This window comes from Hyperoodon ampullatus, assembly GCF_949752795.1.
Source record: "Hyperoodon ampullatus genome assembly, chromosome: 5".
NCBI classification, from domain to species: domain Eukaryota; kingdom Metazoa; phylum Chordata; class Mammalia; order Artiodactyla; family Ziphiidae; genus Hyperoodon; species Hyperoodon ampullatus.
In genome coordinates, this window is record NC_136918.1 from 70,537,663 (window position 1) to 70,558,655 (window position 20,993).

The 20,993-nt window shown below is 40.6% G+C and overlaps 1 protein-coding gene and 1 pseudogene across 4 annotated transcripts in view; both read left to right on the forward strand.

Annotated features, from left to right (window-relative positions):
- Window positions 1–20,993, forward strand: part of VEPH1 (ventricular zone expressed PH domain containing 1) — a gene marked incomplete at both ends in the record, with an annotated part of 216,361 nt that overhangs the window by 15,765 nt on the left and 179,603 nt on the right. For all 3 annotated transcript variants that reach the window (XM_079705451.1, XM_079705452.1, XM_079705453.1), the window contains 2 exons: window positions 10,086–10,301; window positions 18,123–18,297. In XM_079705451.1, the coding sequence (XP_079561577.1) occupies window positions 10,086–10,301; window positions 18,123–18,297 (391 nt within the window). The remainder of the gene's footprint in view (window positions 1–10,085; window positions 10,302–18,122; window positions 18,298–20,993) is intronic.
- Window positions 3,240–6,543, forward strand: LOC307053156 (THAP domain-containing protein 7-like; annotated as a pseudogene). The gene is made up of 2 exons: window positions 3,240–3,247; window positions 5,616–6,543. The product of its transcript is annotated as a THAP domain-containing protein 7-like (transcript).

Here is a 20,993-nt window from a genome sequence, read left to right on the forward strand (position 1 = left end):
CTGTGTCAGCAGATCACATACTCTCTGACCCCTTAAATAGTAGTTGAGGCTTAAGACCTGGGGGAAGGAAAGGCAAACTCAAACTCTGATTACATCTATTCAATAGGTATTGATGTCTTTTCCGGAGTGGAAAGACCTAAAGCAAAAAAATTGCCATCAAATGATTGATTGGTTTCCTTGAGGGATAGTGCCAGTTTGGGGGCTCAGCATTGGCCTCTGTTGCCAGCAGTTTGCTCACTTAGGCAATGACAATAATAACAAGATCAACCTTGGTGAATAGGAGCTTATGCTGTTGGGTGATACCTAGCTTATACCCCAAGGCTACTCCATTCATGCACCCATTGGATCACACTGTAGTGGCTATGATAAAGCTGATGTCATCTAAGCCATTCTATCCACTTGTTTTTTTAGTGCCTCTTCTGTGGTTAATGCTCTCATGGGCATTAAAATGGGATAAAAAAGATATCTACACTTTGTGCCAAATTCCATGTATCGAACCATCATGTTTCTTACTCAGAGTTCCTTATCTCTGATCTCTCAATCTTCCTTCTTCCAGGTGCTTGGCCATTCAGCCAAGCCATCTGCCACCACTCATGATTCTTAGCTCTTACCTGTATGTTCCTTTTTCCATACAAAGTTAATGACCAAGTGCACAGCCTGAAGCTCTGTCCATTGAGAGAATTTTCTCTTGTTGTCATTCAAGGTCTACTTCTAACTAGGTCTACACTGTAACAGCAGTCAAATTTTGACTTCCATCCACATACTGAGCCAACCCATCAGTAGTCCAAGTTCAGATGTTTTCCTACTCTGTCAGCAGATCATAAGGGAACCTGCCATAAGACTATGTCCTGGAGGTGTCATTTCTATAGTAGTAGATGACATAGGAGTCTAGGCTACCTGTTCACACAGCTTATTTGTGCCTTCTGGCTTTGTTTGTGTCTAACCCAAGATGTGCCATTTCCTAGCAAAATAACTGAACTCCAAAAGTTAAGAAAAAACAAAATCATAGTACAAAATAATATGACATATTAAGATCAAATATATCTATCATATCATTTCATCTAAATGGTCAAACTTGTCTGTTATAAGTAAAAGACTTTTAGATGGGATCACAAGGCAAAAGCTAGCAAACAAGAGACATATATTAAATAAAATGATTTAGAAAATATAAAAATAAAAAGATGAAAAACAATAATTTACTTGAGTAAAGTACATATTAAAATTAATTCAAATTAAAGCAAATCCTTTTGATATTTACAGCAAAACTATATGCCACATATTCAAACCTAATATGAGTTTATTATTATTTTTTTGTACCATGCCAAATTACCAAATAAAGCACATGAAATGACACTTTGAGACAGAAAGTCAACACTGAGTCAAAATTAATCCTCTTTGCTGAAAATTCTGAGAAGCAGTTTGTCCACATATCTGCTAAAGCAGGGCCCTCTGTTCTCAAATGAAGATCTGTGAACTCTGCATGTAATTCCACCATGTTTAAAAAAGAGTGGATATATGTATATGTATAACTGATTCACTTTGCTGTACAGCAGAAACTAACACAACATTGTAAATCAACTATATTCCAATAAAAATTAATTTTAAAAAAGTGCTGACAGAATGATCTGGAATCATATGATGATCAAGTACTACCTTCTTATTTTTGTATACCCTATATACTAGGCATATCTTCAGCTATTAAGAAGCATTGAATAATGACTACTAAATTGTTTCATACAAAGTTATATTAACAGCCATTCATTTGATGTAAATCAATGTAAAAGTATGTAAAAGAAATGTTAAAAATAAGGATAAAATAAGCAAATGATGCTAGGAAAATGCAAACCAAAAGAAAGAACTCATGATCTTTATATCAGACAAGGAAAAACGTATGCCAAAAACATTAAATGAGACAAAGAAAGGAAATTTTTACGACAAAGGATTTGGTTCACAAGTTATAAAGATTAAGAATATCTATGCATCAAATTATATAGCAACAATATTCATAAAATGAAAACTTCAGGAGATACCAGGAAAAAAAGATAAGATACATTAGTTGTAGGAAATTTTAATTCACTTCTCTTGGGCCATAATACATGAAAGTAAAAAAAATTTAAGTAAGGCTATAAGAAAGATCTTCCAAAATCTTTTTATGAAATTGTCATGAAGTTGGTATGAAACCTGACAAAGATAAAGACAAATCCCTCAAATATTGATGCAAAATTATTAAATAAAATATTAATAAACCAAACCCAGTAGCACATTAAACATTAATTTCCCAGGATGCAATGGGATATATTCCAGGAATGCAAAGATAACTGACATTAGGAAATTTGTGTCTATAAATTATCATATTAATAGATCTAAGGGCAAAAATAATATATCTATAAATTCTAAAAAGGCATTTAATGAAATTCATTATCCATTCTTGATTAAAAGATAAATTCAATAAAATAGGAATAGATTGGTACCTTCTTAACATTATAAAATATATCTTAACATTATAAAAAAACAGCATAATACTTACTAGAGAAATCCTAGGAGTATTTTCCTTAAAGTTAGGAACTATACAAGACTTTCTAATATAATGTAAGTATTTTACATTTTTCTAGAGATTCTAGCCAAAACAATTAATAACAAGATAAAATTAGCAAAAAGTTTAAAAAGGAGGAGGTAAAATTGCCATCTTTTGCAAATAACATGAGAACATATCTGGAAATCCAAGAGGATCAACTGAAAACACTCTAACATTAAAAGAATTCAGTGAATTGGTAGGGTATTAAATTAGTGTGCAGAAATTGGTAGATTTTATATAACAATAACCAGTTAGTGGAAATAGTCACCAAGAAGAACCAATTTAGAATGTCAACAGAAAGATAAAGTATCTAGATATATAAATAATCTGCATGAATAAATGTTCATGCTCTAGATTAAGAAATCTTTAAAATCTTTCTGAGGGACACAAAAGTGGACCTGGAAAGTAGAGAGGCATGCTATATTCTTACATAGGAAACTCAGCATCATAAATATGTCAGTTATCCCTAAATTAGTAGAAATATTTTAATAAAAACACCATCAGAAATTTTCTTTCTGAACTAGACAAGCTGATTCTATAGCTCCTCTGTGTAGCAGTAGTAGTACTCACAGTAGTCTTAATAACAACCAAGAAAAAATATAAAACAGAAGAGTAATGGAGAGACACCAATCTACTTCCACTTATAGGAATTTGTTCTATGCACATGCTCCTGTAAGTGTGAAGTAACTTGCATATGAGGTTAGACAATGAAACATTTTTTCATAATTCCAAAGATTGGAAACTGCCTAAACGTTCATCAATAGGGAGCAAATTAAATACACTATGGTACCTCCTTACATTGGAATACTATCCTACCATAAACGTGAATGGCGAAACTCTTCATATGTTAGTTTGAAAAGATCTCCAAGATTCAGTATGAAGTGAGAAAGCAAGATGCAGATGTGTATGTCCATTTTGCTACCATCTGTGTGTAAAATAAGGATTGGGGGAGTATATATGTATATGTATGTATGTATGTGTATCATATATTTCTCTACGTACATATGTACATTTGCTTGAATATGTATATAAAATCTTTGTAAGGATACACAAGAAAGTAATAACTTGGTTCTTTGTGGGAGGGTAATGAGTAGGGGAAAAGGGAGACTTTTTTCTTATTTCCTATTTTTTAAATTAAATTTTAAATTAAGATTCATAAATATATTTTTTCACATAATTAAATTTTGAAAATTAGTACCAACAAAATCTTCTTTCCTGTTCAATTAAAACCAATGAAAATATTATGCTTAGTGAAATAAGTCAGAGAAATACAAATACTATATGATATCACTTATATGTGGAATCTAAAAAAATAATACAAATGAATGTATACAAGACAGAAACAGACTCACAAACATAGAAAACAAACTTGTGGATATCAAAGGGGAGAGGGAAGAAGGGAGGGACAAATCAGGGGTATGGGATTAACAGATATAAATCACTATATATAAAACAGATAAGCAACAAGGACTTACTATATAGCATTATACCCATTATCTTATAATAACCTATAATGGAATATAATCTGCAAAAATACTGAACCACTATGCTGTACACCTGAAACTAACACACCTGAAACTAACATAATATTGTATATTGTGATATATATATCAACTATACTTCAATTTTTTATAAATTAAATAAATGAATGAATAAAACCAATGAACCTTTACTGAGCATCAACTATGTACCAGGTACAATTATATGTTCCGGAAGCACTGTAGTACACAATTTCCTCCTCTTCTTGGAGTCCAGAAAGCCTAGAGAAAATGTTATGGAGCAATCATATTAACCATCTTAGCATTTACAGTTGGAATACAGGCTTCCTTCTGTCTATGGTATTGGTTCTGTTTCATCTGATTTTATGTATATTCCCTTTATTACATAAAGTAACCAATATGATGCTGCTTCATATTTGAAGATGATGCCATTGAAATAACTGCTTTTTACAAGAACAGTTATGGCCAAAGATAGTGATTTTAGCCCAATGGTGTTCTCTGTTATTTTTCTCCCCTAAGGGTGGTTTTGGTTTTTCTATTGCTGCAGAGATTTTTGGAAAAGTCAGCATCACTTATTTGCCCTCTAATATTCCATTTTTCCTCTATGACTTGGCTCTATAAGTACCTATTTGCTATATAGGTTCTGGCACAAGTAATAAGTCTGCTGCATTAAAATAAAAAATACACTCACCAACAAAGAAGAAAGGTAAAAGAAAATATAATAAACAGTCCACCAAACCAAGTGGTGTTCATTCTAGGAATATGGTGATGGATTAATATCCGGAAATTTCATACGATATGATAATGTAACACTTCACATCCATAAGCCAGGTAAGGAAAAAATGCTTGGTTACCTCTATAGATGCTGAGAGGACATGAAAAAAATTAAAACAAATATTTAAACTTTCAAAATAGAAAGTGGTGCATCTATATGATTTAAAATACAGTATTTTCTTACTTTTGGCCATAAAATTGTATATGTCAAAAATCAGGAACTAAAACCAGAAACTAAACCGCATTCTTTCTTTTATCCTTTTAATGTGAAATAGTTTAGGAAATTCTAGCTGACACAATAAGCCATGAGATATATAAAAGGTACAGATACAATACAGAAATCTTTCTAGTAAACCCAAGAGAATGATCAGAAAAAATATTACAATTAAGAAGACTTGAGAGCCTCCCCGGTGGCGCAGTGGTTGAGAATCTGCCTGCCAATGCAGGGGACACGGGTTTGAGCCCTGGTCCGGGAAGATCCCACATGCCGCGGAGCAACTAAGCCCGTGCGCCACAACTACTGAGCCCACGTGCCACAACTACTGAAGCCCACGCGCCTAGAGCCCGCGCTCCGCAACAAGAGAAGCCACCGCGATGACAAGCCTGTGCACCGCAAGGAAGAGTAGCCCCCGCTCGCGGCAACCAGAGAAAGCCTGCCCGCAGCAACAAAGACCCAACACAGCCAAAAATAAAGTAAATAAAATTAATAAGTTTAAAAAAAAAAAAAAAAAAGACGAGCTAAACCGCTCGGTATCATACCTCACCAGACTTCGGCGCAGCAACGGTGAGACCACATCCCGTCACTGCTCCGTGCCGGGAGGTGCACGCGGGACACGTGCGAGACGCGCAACCGTGGCATCTCCTTCCACAGGCTTCCCAAGAAGGACAACCAGAGGCGAGGCTTGTGGCTGGCCAACTGCCAGCGCCTGGACCCCAGTGGCCAAGGCGTGTGGGACACGGCATCCGAGTACATCTGCTTCAAACACTTTGAGGACAACTGTTTTGAACTGGGGGGAATCAGTGGGTATCACAGGCTGAAGGAGGGAGCAGTTCCCACAATATCTGAGTCCTTCTCCAAGTTGCGCCCAACGACCAGGACCCAGGGGCACAGTTACCCACCTGGACCTCCTGAAGTCAGCCAGCTCCGGCGATGCAGGAAACGCTGCTCTGAGGGCCAAGGGCCCACAATGCCAACTTCTCGGGCTCCACCTCCTGACGTCACCTGCTTTCCGGCGGAAGAGGCCTCAGCCCGTGCCGCTTTGCCTACCTCCCCCACTGAGAGAGGAGCAGTGCCTTTTCAGACCTCTTGGGGGCCCTGGGGGCCCAGGCAGATGAAGCGGGCTGCAGCACTGAGCCGGCACCCAAGCGGGAACCGGCAGCCGTCGACTCTGGAGCCGAGGTCCGCCTCGCCCTCGGCCGGCATGCTGTGCCTCCCGCCACCCGCCGGAGCCTCCATCCAGAACGAGCCCAGCGACCGGGTGGGCAGCGGCTGCTCTGGAAGCGGCGGGCTGAGGCCGCACCTGACGCCCTGGACAAGGCCCAGCGCCAGCTGCAGGCCTGCAAGCGGCGGGAGCAGAGGCTGACCAAGCTGCAGCAGGGGCGGCGCGGGAGAAGAGGGCCCAGGCGGCTGCCCGCCGGACTCTGCAGGAGCACGCGCAGGACTTTGCTGTGCCGCTAAGCCGCAGCATGGCCTGAGTGAGGGGCTGCCCGTCAGGGCTCCAGCCTCTGCCAAACTCAGAATCCTCCTGGAGACGGACCTGACCTGAGCTGCGTTCACCAGACCTGCCAGATGCCAAAATAAATGGGATTCTAGAAGGAAGCCCTGCTCTCTGGCTCAGCTCCCCACTCACCACCAGGGCGGTCTCATCGGAAAAACACAAGAATGACGATTACTGACCTCCTGAGGCTGCTATGCTTGGCAAGTAGTGAGGGCCCTACAATGACCTTTCTGGTCCCTGGAGGGCTGGGATGAGGCATGTGGGGAGCAGAGGGACAGGCACGTGAGCAGCCGTCCTGGCCTCGACCTGTGTCCTCATTTTCCTTCAGCTGGAATGTGGAAGGCCTCCCTGCACCTGTGGTCATCAGGTAAGTGTGTGAGGTAACGTACAGCACACGTGACCTCTGGCTCTTGGGCCTCGGCCACAACGGCCCCAAGAGGACCACTGAATTCTTTCTAGTCCTGGAAACGGCCACACAGTGTTGTGAAATTTGCTTTTGGGGGCCCTCGGAGTGCAACTTCATTGATTCACATTATGCCTGGGAGAGTCGAACGGCCATTACAGGAGGCGGACGCAGAGCAGGGTTCACAGGTAGTTCCCGAGCCCGAACTCTGAGGCCAGCTGAGGCGCATCTTGCACCGCCAGCTGCTAGCTTGCAGGTGGCTACAGGTGAACTCCCCTCGCCTCAGGGCCACCCGGTCACCTGCACACGGCACCCGGGACTCTTCAGCAAGGCCTGAGGAGTGGCAGGTGCTGCATTTACGCGGGGCACAACTCTAAGGCCCAGAAGGTGGACCATCTTTCCCTAAAGTGGCTTCCAGGTAGCTGGGGCAGAAGGGCGCTTGTTCCCAGAAGGGAGGCAGAGTGGTGCCTTCTGCACCGGGCTGGACTCTCAGCACCTTCTGCCGGGACAGGGAAGGACCCGGTGGGGTGGTCTGCCCTCACTTTCCCGGCTCAGGCAGGAGCCTCCAGTGCAGCCCAGGAGCAAGGCAGCCACAGAGGGCCCGGGAGAGCCGGCTCCAGCCCCCCAGGGCTCCGCTCCGGTGGGGAGAGGCCAGAGTCGGCCTGCATTCCTCCCACCGGTCCTCCAACTACCTAGCGGGGGCACCCCAGGTAGGGGGGCAGAGCTGCTGGCATGAACAGAGAACCAGGCAAGACTGGCCGATCCTGAGGCCTCTGGTGGCACAGCTAGGCCTCAGCTCCAGGAGACTGCGGACTGGAACCCACCAGTGGGGACTGTGTGGCAAGGTTTGTGTGTAGGTAGCACTGCTGTGGCTTTAATGGAGCAAGCCTATGACAATAAATACTTACGAGGGACAAAAAACAAACACCCAAAATTGAACAAGTAAACAGAAGAGACAGCCCTGAATTAGAACCTGATATACACATAAAACAATAACTAGGAAATGAATTAGTCAGTAAATAATGATGGGAAAATTAGATGAGCTAATTCATAGAAAATGTACATCTTTACTTACTTCCATAAATGCCAGATAGACTCAAGAGCTAAGTGAATGGTTAAAAGATTAATTTCTAAAATACTAAACATTAAATGTTGTTGAGTTATTTTTTTTTAATGTAGAAAAAATACAGGTAAATTTCTTTTTTTAATATTTATTTATTTGGCTGTGCCGGATCTTAGTTGTGGCATGCAGGATTTTCGTTACCGCGTGCAGGATCCTTTAGTTGCAGCATGTGAACTCTTAGTTGGGGCATGTGAGATCTAGTTCCCTGACCAGGGATCAAACCTGGGCCCCCTGCATTGGGAGTGTGGAGTCCTGGCCACTGGACCACCAGGGAAGTCTCCAGGTAAATTTTTATTAAACCTTTGAATAAAGAAAACATGAAGTTAATAAAAAGCTATTAAAGGAATCACAGAGAAAGAAAGGGAGGGAAGAAGGAAGGGAGGGAGGGAGGAAGGAAGGAGTGCATGCAGATGGAGATTTGTATGAGCATAGAGTACATCTGTCAAATACGTGAGAAACTGGTGAGTATGGTTTCCCCAGGGAAGGGAACTGAGGTGAAAGGGAGACTAACTTTTCAGTGTAAATCTTTTCTTTGTGTCTTTTGTATTTTTGTACCATGTCCATGTATTCTCTTTTCAAAAAACTAAATAATTTAACCAACTTTAATTTCCAATTAAAAAAAGGAAAAACAATAAAGTCCCCAAAGACTGATAGATTTGGCTATCTAAAACCTTAGCATGTCAATAAGAGCAGCAAAACAACTAAAAATAATGAAACATGGGGACATATTCACAACCAATTTTCCAAAGCTCTGCATAATATCCTTAATAGAAAAAGATATTATTTCACCAAAGAAGGACCAAAAAAAAATGAAGTCATCTAAGGAAAAATAGACATAAGATACAGTGGGCAGTTCCCAAAGGAGGAAATACAAATGACAAATAAACATGTGAAAATATTCAACCTTACTTCTCATCAAGAAATTCCAAGGAAAACAACAATGAGATACTGTTTTTCACCAATCAAATTAGCAAAAATTAAAAATACTCTGTTCTTGCAAACGTACAATGGGCAGAGCTTGCTTTAACCCAACTGATGGGAGTATAAATCAGTAAGACCTTTCTGGAAAATAGTTTGGCAGTATGTATCATGAGCCTTAAAATGTTCCTGAGTTTTGTCTCAGAAATTTCCACTTCTGGTGAATGTGGACTATACATAATCTACAGCGTGGAGAGGGCTTCACGCATAAGATATTTACTGTAACATTAGTTGTAAGAGTAGAAAAAAGATCAAGCTAGAGCCTGTAATTGGACAGGAAAACCCCACCACTTCCTGGCTCTAATGGCACATGATGGTGCAAGAGTCTAAGCTCTTCCCTGCTCTGTTTTGTGTTCAGTTTTGCCAATCCACCACGCAGAGTTCACAGGCCAGTTTTCCAAGTTAAAGTGATGGACCTATTTTTCACATTTAGATTTTTTGAAGGGTCATATTACCTCTCCATAAAGATCATTAGGTATTTGAGGAAGAATTAAAATAGGGGAATGGAGGGAAATTTGGTTGGGGAGAGCTACAATGGACTTGGTAGTTATTTGAATTGAAAAGGAAGAGATGAAATGATAAGTTCTGTTATGTGCAGAAAGAGAGAGAACGCTCCTGAGGGGAAATTGGAGAGTAATTTGAAACATTTCACAAAAGTTGCTGAAATGTCAGAGCAAAAAGTAAACCCTGACCTCTAATGAACTTAGAAACTGAAATAGCCTGAAATTTGAACCCACGTGCAAGTGAATAATTAACCTCCTTTGGACTCTCTCTGCTCCCTGTCTGTGTATCTGTGATAGTACAAACCTGCTCCATTTTAGCACGTTTGCAAATCTGCCTAGTCCACAAAGTACTCATCTTCAAAGAAGAAGGTATTGCATTGGGCTTTACAACCTCATCCTTTAGCCGCAGTATGGCACACCCATTTGCTAAGTGACTGAGTTCATATTTTGTAGGTCCTTCAAAGAATAACTTTCCAGAGTATTATTTAACATGAAGGTTTTCTTTCAAACAGGATTACCAAACCAATAACAATGACCAAGCAGTGGTTGAAATCTGTATCACACGAATCACAACAGCCATCAGAGAAACAGAGTCGATTGAAAAGCACGCAGAGGCCCTTGTGGGGCTCTGGGACTCCTGCCTGGAACACAACCTGAGACCATCCGGGAAAGACGAAGACACTCCCCACGCAAAAATTGCGTCTGATATCATGAGTTGCATTTTACAGGTATGTCAGTGTTCAGCATCATGCTATTTGAGACCGGCTTGGCAGCTTAGGGGAACACGTGGTGTCTCTGAACCGTGAGCCAATGTTTCTGTAGCATTCAGATACTGTAAAAAGACACCACAAACCATCAATAGCTAAGTTGAGCAGGCTGGTAATTAATAAACCGAGAAGGTTGTACTGAGCCCCTACTGTATGCAAGACACACTGAGGGGAATTCAAAGTAACACCACAGCAAGCTCTAATCTATTTGGAGAGATAAGACATGTACATATAAAAAGCTAACAGTAAAGCACTGTGTGTCCAGATCCAAATGAGGAATATTGGAAAATTCAGAAAAGGAGACCTCTTTCATCCAAGGAGACCAAAGAGGGGGTGGAGTCTGAGTTGAGGGGCAGTGAGCTTGGAATATGTGGAGAGAAGTGGCTAAGTCATTTTTAAGTGCATTTCTATATGTACTGTGAATTTTCCATTATAATAATATTTGCCTGTTCTGACCATGTTTAAGTTCTTCCCTTTGGCATAAACATGAATTTGGAATTTTGGCTCAGCCACGAACTAATTATGTAAAATTAAAATGTTGGACAAGTCACATAACTTCTAAGCCACAGTTTCCTGCCTATAAAATACAGATGAAGTGACATTGTCTGACAAATTTTACCAACCAGTAATGTTGATAGTTGTTTCTTTAAAAAGAATTCTGTGGTCAGATAAGTTGGGAAACACTGAATTCAGTTTTTCCCTTTTGAGCTGTCACAATGTTTCATAGCACATTAAAGGCTCTGAAAATTCCTGCAATAAAGAAAGCTGGTTAACTTTGTTTAGAACCGCATTTTGCAGTCTGATTTGACCATGTAACTTCCTTCCCCTTCTCACCCCAACACAACGTTTATGAACATACCTCAGAACTAGTGTTCTGCTGAGCATAGGTCAGGAAATTCCAGCTATGCTAAAGTGTTTAGCACTGTGTGTAGCAGCTAATATTAGCTTCCTTTCTTCTGTTTTTTCTCACAGTTGTCTGTGTTTAACTGAAGCATATTGCATTTTGTCTGCTCAGTTCTGGGACTGGTCAACTGAACAAAAGAGTCTACACACACTATCATACTGGTTTTCCTTTGTCCCCAGTGTTAGAGATGGGAGGGGAAGAGATGGGTATTTCAGCGAAATTAATGGAAGATTAATGCTTTTGGATATAACAACAAAGACCTAACACACCTTTTCTTCATTGATTATTCTTTTATTTTTATCTTGAGTATTTATTAATTTTTAAATTTTATTTATTTTTTATACAATTTTTAAAGGTTACACTTCATTTATAGTTATTACAAAATATTGGCTATATTCCCGGTGTTGTACAATACATCCCTGAGCCTATCTTTCACTCAATAGTTTACACATCCCACTCCCCTACCCCTATGTCACCCCTCCTCTCCTCCACTGGCAACCACTAGTTTGTTGATTATTCTTGACTATGTTATTGACATACATCAGAAGCCTAGATTATTTCACTCCAAAGTGCCACTCCACAGACATTCAGACAGAAACTCATAAATCAGCCCTATTCTCCGGCTCCCCCTGTGATTTCAAAACCACTGGTCTAGATTCCAGCAGCACTGTCCAACAGAAATACAATGCAAGCTGCAAACATGAGCCACATAACGGAATTTAAAATTTTCTAATAGCCACGTTAAAAAGAGGTGAAAACAGATGAAATTGATTTGATATTATATTTTCCTTAACCCAGTATATCCAAAATGTTATTATTTCAACATGTAATCAGTGTAAAAATTAATGAGATGTTTTACCTGTTTTGTATACTAAGTCTCATAAATCCATTGTGTGTGTTAGCATGTCTTACTTTGCACTGGTCACAATTCAGGAGCTCAGTAGGTTCACTCGGCTCCTGTGTTGGTACAGTTCTAGAGAGTCTGGAAGGCTTTCTGGATGGAGATCGAATTTGAAAGGGTTATGAGCAATTATCGGGAATTTTACCAGGTAGGAAAAGTGGAGTGAGAGAACATTCCAAGTAGACAAAACAGATTGTACAAAAGTCCAAATTTGTGAAATGAGACCCAGATCAGAGAACTAAGCAGGCTGCCCTTCCAAAATGCCCCAAAGTCTAACATAAAGGGATGTTTCATTCTGGGTAAGGCATTACGTCTCCTACTTTAAAAAGGGGATAGTGGGGAGCAAATAAAAACTTGGAACTCACTGCTGATCAATGAGAATGAGTTTGTAAGATTGTTGAGAGCAGGGCCCTGAGGACAAGCACTGACATTTTGGGAAAGGACAGAGAAAAGGGCTAAGGGTTAGGTGTCTTGGTTGAGAGGGACAAGTGAGTCACAGAAGTGGGCGATTCCGGCCTGTAGGGCCAGTGTGGTCACAGGGCGTCCATTGTGTGCCCTCTGAGCAGGCAGAAGGTGTAATAATGAAAGATGGAAAGCCCTAAATGTAAACTTGCCTTTTTCAGAGCAAAGTGCAGCAATTTGTCCAGGCTACCCCTAGGGGTGTGGTCCCAGAAAGTCATTTCCCACGAACCAAAGGCAAGGCTGTGGTTGCAGCTTTGGCATTTAGCTTTCAATCAGATTTTAAGGGGAACATTTTGGCCTGCGGTAAATATTGAAAAGAAGATTTTGTCCTACTTGTAAAATAGGTTCTTGTGGGAAACATGTAGAAATCCAGATGACTCATATTCTGTTTTGTTTTTTCAGTAAAATAAAACAGTAGGTCAACTTTAAAGTCAACCACTTAACATTTTTAGCTACACACACACAAAGATTCCCTCTCCACCCACCTTACCTCCCAAGATAAGCAATCCCAGCTTCACACTACCTGATCAAGCAAGGGCCCACCAGTTCTTCTGCCCGTATTCTTAGCCATTTTTTTTTTCTGGCCACTTCACTGTCATTTGAAGCTAAATATGTTCACACACACACACAAGAAAAAACCTTTTTTTTTCCTAAATTTCCTTTTTCAACCTACACTCAAACCTACTTTAGATGACCATTCCTATTCTACTTTTAATAATTAGTGGTTATACTGCTTTCTTTTCTTGGTCCTAACTGTATGAACTTGCCACATTTACCTCAAAATAGTTTTAAAATTTTCAGAATTCACCTTTATACCTTCCTCAATGCAGAATCTGTACATGTATGAGGCATGCACTTGTGAGTTCTGGTTTCTTTTGTGGTGGGTGATACTATCCTGCCATCCCACCCTGTGTCCTTAGACATCTGTAAAATGAAGGATGAATCAGGTGAGCTCTCAGATCACCTCCTAGTCTGAAATTCTGACTCCCTTAGGAGATGCTGAGAGGTAGAAGAACAAAAGGCTTTAGAGCTTGAGGACCTTAGAATCAGATACTCTTGGTCTCGTATCAGTAAGAGACTGGCAAGTTATTTCATCTCTCTAAGCCTCTGTTCTGCCATCTGTAAAATGGGCATAACAATACTTGCTGCTCACGAAGAACAATTTTATTATAAAAGCAATCTCCATTTGTGATCCAGCCACTATCTGGAAGTACCTATTTCAAACCACATCTTCCTCTGACCAGGGTTCTATATGGAGTTGGCCAGTGCTTATTTCTTTGCCTGTAGAAAAATCCTGAAAGAGAAGATACCCCTCTCCCCCTCCACAAAGCACATTACATTCTAGGATAAATCCAAACCTGAAGAGGGTTGAAGAAAATACACATGCACCTCAAGGGGGTTGTAATTACTGACATAACTGATGGGCTAGAATGAAATTCTAGAGAACTGACAGACCAACCATCATGATGTTGAGAGCCAGTGCCTAGTTTTCTCCTCAGTACAAGTTACAGTGGTTTCAGCCTCTTCCCCAACCAACCCAAATCGCTTAGCAGATTGCTACCCATGAGCAATTCTTTATTGCTACCTTGTACTTCACTGAATTGTTCCCTGAGTACTGAGTATTGAATTGTGTGTAAGAAGATACACATGCCATCATGCTCACATCTGCATGGAGGGGCAAGATCTAGCATAAGCTCTGGCATTAACAGTTGCTGTTAAAGTGGTTTATTTGTACGAGCAATCACAGGGGCTTTCTCTCCATGTATACCATTAGCATTCCTGGGATCCAAATAATCATAGAGATAAAATAATTTCAGGGGCCTGAGATCTACTGCATTAGCAAATCCTTTTGCTTCACCTGAGAGCAAAGCTCAGCCATTGGAAGGAGGTCCATAGGACCCATGTTTGCCCAGCCTCACCTTGGCCTAGCAGCCCCTCACTCATACCCTGTTGCTGTCAGTAGTGCCCATGGCCTCTTGAAACACTAGGAACTGTCTAGATGCTGTTTAGAGATTGAGAGCCTTTGGTGGCAATTCCTTGGTGTTTATATGAACTATTTGTTCTTTGCTTAATGTTTCACTTCTCTTCTCATTTGAGAGATTTCCAGATGACATATGTGGGAGGAAAACAGAAAAATTGAGTGTGTTAAAGTTTTGTTTTGTTTTTTAATAATGATATTATACATTAAAAATTTTTTAATAATTTTCACTTGGAACCACACTTCAAAGACTTCAATAGCTGCCCACTATTTTTCCCTCAGACATCTAGAATTGTTGTAAAAAAAAATATGACCAAATTGGTTAAGACAGCCTGTTCTTTCATTGTTGCTGGCAAGTATTAGCTCATTCCCAAGGTTTAAAAACATTAGTTGCTGTGAATATGATTTTCACTGATCTTTTACTATGCCTGTCTGTGTTCACAATTAGTAAGAAACACTTGAGTTGTACTTCCAATGCACCATTGTGGTTTCTCAGAAAGTTACAGGTAAATATGCTTAGAGACATTTTCCTCCAATGGAAGGTGTATACTTCTCTAGCTGCAAGTTGTTTTGGCTATAGACAGAGAAGGTAAAGTAACTGGGGCATGATATTCTTTGTTGGAAAACTCTGAGAGGAATTGTGTGATTGTGTTCCACTCTCAAAACTAGAGCTTTGGCAGCCATGACAGGGACAAAGATATGTCATGTAAAAGGTAAACTAGCAAAAATCTACACACTATGGAGAGATTGGGACAACCCAAGAAATTGATAGGTGAGACTGAAGCATTTGGGAAATACTCTGTTCAAATTGAGGTATAACTTAAATGTAACCTCAAGGGAGCGAGCATAGAGTAAGATTATAACAGAGAAAATCGACAAATCAATCGGCCTTCCTAAACACCACATGTCTGAAGTGCATGTCACCAAAAAGAGGATGCTCAGTACGGGGTCATTATTTTGGCACATTTACTCAGCACTGTCTGGGGGGTGAAGGGTGGGTAGAGACTTAATCTGATGGAGAGGAAAGTTCCAATCACCAGAGATGGGGATTTGGCTGTAGGGCAGGACTGTTAGGTTTCACCATGGCCTAGATGAAATAGCCCTCAAGATATTCCTTTGCTCTGATCTGCTCTTGTGCCCATGAGTGAACATTCTGGTTAGTAATCTGGCTCCTGATTTCCTAATGGTGTGAAAGGGTCTGACCTGAAAAGACTGTCACTGTGAGAGAGTAAATTGGCATACCTGATTGTGCACCAGCCTTTTGGAAATCCCTCGGTGTGAGTTTCCCTCAGTGGATGCAAACAGTTCTGTAAGGCCTGGCCAAGTACACAGGCAGACTTCTAATGCTGAAGGGCGGGGAGCAGCCAGCCTCCCAGGGATGCCTGACAGCTCATCACTCCAATAATGGCCTAGTCTAATCAGGCACAGTTAAATTACCAGGAGGGGAGACACTCTAGATAAAGCCTGATCTGAGAGAAGTCTGGCTGCAGGCCCTGGTTCTGATAGTTAGATGGTAGGAACTCTAAGAAAGATAAGACAGAGACCTACTGAGTGGAACTGATATATAAACACATGATTTGTCACCAAGGAGTAGGGTCAGAGCTTTCATCATGGCTGACTTCATGGTGAGACATCAGCTTACGTTGTTGAATTACGTATTTTCTCTGCTCAGGAGTCAGACTGATTCTTGAATCTGAAAAATGGGTGGAGCTACAGGAATGGATTATGGATTTATCAGGTCTATTTTTGTTTCTAGGGACTGGGAAGAAAAAAGTTTAAGCACAAGAGACTTAATTGGCTCACTTAGAAAAATTTAGGGATAGAACTGGCCTCAGGCACAGCCTAATACATGGGGCTCAAATGACGCCACCAGGTTTCTCTTAACTTGTCTCAGATAGATCCATGTTGCCTTGAATCTCATACAGATTCTCTCCTACTGAGGTCACAAAATGACAGCTACTCTTGATCTTCCATTCTCAGCATTTTGAATACGACAGAAGAGAGAGGGTCTCTTTCACAGAGCCCTTGAATGGCTCCTCCATTATAATTGGGTAACTTGCCCATCCCTGAACTTATCATTTGGAAATGTGATTCTCTGGTTGGTCAACGTTTGAGTCATTTGACGGCCCGTGAAGCTAAGGGTATAAGTGCCTTCATTAGAAGTACCTGGGAGGTGGCCGTGGAAGTCCTACTTGCTAAGTGTAACAACTCACCTGCCCAATCAACTAGCCCTGAAAATGGATGGCAGTGGAGGCCATTGCTGGCAGTTGGTGACCCAAGCAAGAAGGTGGGAGCGAGCAGGCCCTTTCCCAACCCCCTCACCTGCCCTTCCTCCTTCCCACCACATTGTGTTCCCAGTCATAACTATCACTATAGATTTGTGTTTTCTTCATTAGTTATTCAACTTGACAAACGTTTATTGAACACCTGCCATAAACCTAGAATTGTGGGAGGTATTAGAGGGGATAATCTATGGGTAGAAAGATAGAAGCATTTTTCACATGAACAGTCAGAGAGAAACAACCACTTTTTTATTTCTAATGTAGTAATGTAAAGTTGAACAAATTGTGCACTGTGCAACTTTTGCTTTATAGTTAGACTAAAAGGTGGGGTTGATGATTAGAATGGTTAATGGTAGGGAAGACATATCATTCATTTGTAAGAAAACAATTTGTATTTTCCAAATAGTATTCTCTAATTAGGTAATTGAATGCTGATGGCACTATTGTGTATGTAAGGATATTGATGTTCAGTCACAAAGTACATCAAAAAGAGAATTATTTCAGGATCCAGAATCCTTTAGTTTTTAGCCTTACGTTCATTCGTCTTTTTCCTTCCGAATCTCAGTCGAAACTTTAGTTTTTAACATACAGTCAGGAAGCAACTGATTCAACATTCCTTAGATTTTTTTTTCTCAAGTATAAATCTAAGTTATTCCTCTCATCAGTGACTCCTGATCACCCTAAAGATCAATTCCAAACTCCTTAGCATGGTGCCAGACCTTTCATAATCAAGTCTGTTTACCTCTCCAGTCCCCTCTCTCATCTCCTACCCCAGTTTTCCCATGTGTACCCCACATCATCCATACTGAACTATTTACAGTTCCTCAGATGCACAAGTTCTCTCACCCCTCTGCTTTCACACACGATTTTCCTTTTGTCCACTCCTTTCCTAGCTATCTTCCAGCCGTTTCCTCTTCATCCACCAGGTCTCAGCGAAGACATCACTTCCTCCAGGAAGTCTTCCTTGACACCCCCTTCAGACTGGATTAAGTGCTCCTTTTTTGCTCCCTTATCCCCCTGCACATTCCTTATCATGGCCCTCATTAGCCTATGCTATTAAGCGCCAGTTTGCCTCGAAGTCTCCCTAACAAGAACAAGAGTTCCCAGAGTTCCCAAATACAAGGAAAATAAGGTGGGCCCTGTGTTTTCACAGCTGCACTCTGAGAGCTTAGCTCAATAAATATTTTTTGGATGAATGAATAAATGAATAAAGAATGAACCACTTATTATTTGTTGATTTCTTATATTTCCTCAGAATTACAACCGGCCCCCTGTGATGGCATTAGCCATCCCCATTGCAGTGAAATTCCTCCACAGAGGCAACAAGGAACTGTGCAGGAATATGTCCAACTACCTGTCCCTGGCTGCAATTACCAAGGCAGACCTCCTGGCCGATCACACAGAGGTTATAGTAAAGAGCATACTCCAAGGTATGGTGCAAAGGCTGAGCTTGGGGACGTGTTTTAACAATCATTTTAAAGTATTTTGATGAAGCAATTATGGTTTGTGGAAAGTAAGACTTTGAGTATTGAGAGGTACGTTAGATTCTCTGCTTTGCCACTAGGTGGCTGGGGAACATGGATAAGGTTACTTGAGCTGGCTGAGTCGGGGTCTCTTCACCAGGCAGATGAATTCTTTGGACCCATTAGATGAGTCGCACGCTTCCTTTCAACTCTTGGTGTCTCATTTGGAGAACTGTGTTTTTCCGTGCTTCTGGTAATCTTGTCCAACTACCAACTGTGCAGAACCTGTCTGTACTAAGTGGAATGTGTCCCACTGCTGTCAGTGACAGATGGAAAAGCTCTTCATCCTTTGTTTTCCAAAAGCACAAAATGCTAGATAAAATACACCAGAGAATGTGTAAAGACCTCTTAAATGTGAACACGATTTGGGACTGATTTATAATTGTGTTAAATACTACCATAAAGTATCAAATCAGGACATCTCTGTTAATGCTTTCATATTTGTATGAAAGATATCAAGTTAGTGCAGTCAGAATATTCTCTTTTCTTGTATTGTTTTCCTTTGGTTTTAGATCTAACAGAAACCTTTTATTTTGGTTTGGGATCAAAGAGCAATATATGGTATTATTTGATAGGTACCCAAATATCCCCAGCCCTCATTAATATAAATGTCTGAGGTCCATGAGTATCTTGGCCCACATTTGACTGCCACAGGCCCACATGCTCAAATGGAGCATCAGCCCTCTGGAAAGTGCTCCCAGACCAAGTATTTCTGAAAGGCCCCAGTATTCTCTTCTTGGCACAGCATAGTGTGGTGATGCCCATCTCTACCACCCTGAGCCCAGCAAACTCTGTGGACTGCTACCATGGAGGCCCCAGGAATGGACTTGCCCCGCACTGTCCTGCCCGGGATGGCAGCCTCTGTCCCTTTGTGCTGTTACCCCTGAAGTTTCAGAGGCCACCAGTCCTCAGTCCACTGTGGTAGGATGGGGAAGAGAACCTGTCTTTCCCCTTCGTGTTAGACTTTGGTAGAGAGCCAGAGCAAGGTTGCTTGGCTCCCACTGTCAAAGTATGGTACTGAGTTCGCAGTAGAATATGTTGTTCCATTTTATCTGAAACTCTCTCTTTCTTCCCTGGGCTCAACTATCCACCCAAGAGTCAGGCTAGTAACAAATTAGTCCACCAGTCCTCAAAATTCCTACAGCCCACCAAGGACCAAGATTTTGTTCACCATACCAGACATTCCCAAGAAGAGTTCTTAGTACCCGCCCCCAACCCTGGACATCTGACCAGCCACCCCAGTGGTCTGCCAGATGCCCAGTTTGTCTGAACCCCAACCATGACAGTGGAAGTTTATCACTCTACATGTGCTCCCTTCTGAAGACTTGTCATTGATATTACTAGTACATATTATTCATTTCTCATTTTCTTTGGCTACAGGACTGAATTGCTAATTTCTCTTTATGCATTATCCTAAATTTGCTAAAAGTCCAGGAAAGCAATTTGCTTTTTTCACCACCTTGACTCATATTTGGTACAGATTTTATAGAAATTACAAACACACACACCACACATTTTAAAACCATGATAGTTAGGCTTGCAAGTAACTGATTTATGAGGGGAAAAAATGGAATTGTCTCTTTGCACCTGCCAAGAACTTAACTCATGTATTTGTTTTGTTTTGTTTTGTTTTGTTTGAAATGCACTTTCAATGACAAAGAAATCTTTTGAAACGCAAAATACGCTTTCTGAATTAACTGCAAGTATTTAAAATAAATGATTTTGTTTATTTGATCTGGCACTATGAAAATCATCATAAAATAAATGAAAATTTAACTTATAAAAGGTTGGGACTAAATATTTCAGGGTTAGATTTTTAGGACTGGTGTATCTGTAAAACTCTGCAATCACTCACATAAGCCTATCAAACTCTGAGTTGCAAAACGGAAGGGATCTTTGTGTCTCTGAGTAGTAAGTTTCCTGCTCTGCAAATCTTTGTCATATATCCCCTGCAAAACAGCCTTAGGAGGCATCATTGGGATTTCTTTTGTCTTTACATATCGTTTTCTCCCCTTTCGAATTTCCTCCTTGATTTATATTATCCTAATCCTTATTCTCCCATTTTTCTACTTCTGCAGAAAATGCTAAAGTGTTAGAGTTATTTGATTTGATCTGTTTTTATAAGACTAGAATTGTAAAATTGTAGAATCTTAGGTTGATTCAGCTCAGTTACCCAGGCAGTGCTTGAATCCCCACAAAATTGTCATCCATTCAATGATAACAATAATAATTATAATAACAGTAATAACTACAATGGCTAGAATTTATTTCATGCTCTCTTTATGCCAAATGCTGTACTAAGCATTTTATACTGGTTAAATCATTTAATCCCCACAAGAATTCCATAACAGAAGTGCTATTATTACCCCATTTTACCAGTTAGTTATATCTTAAGTAACAGAAACCCAGGTATAAATAGCTTGCTGATGATGAAGAAGAGGAGGAAGAGAAGAAGGAAGAGGAGGAACTCCTTACTGGCACACATGACTGAAAAATGCATGAATGTATCAGACTTCCCATATGGATTGATTCAGGACTCAAATGTGGTCCCAAAAAGTCATTACTCGGTTCTGCTTCCTGTGGATTGGTTTCACTTTCATGTT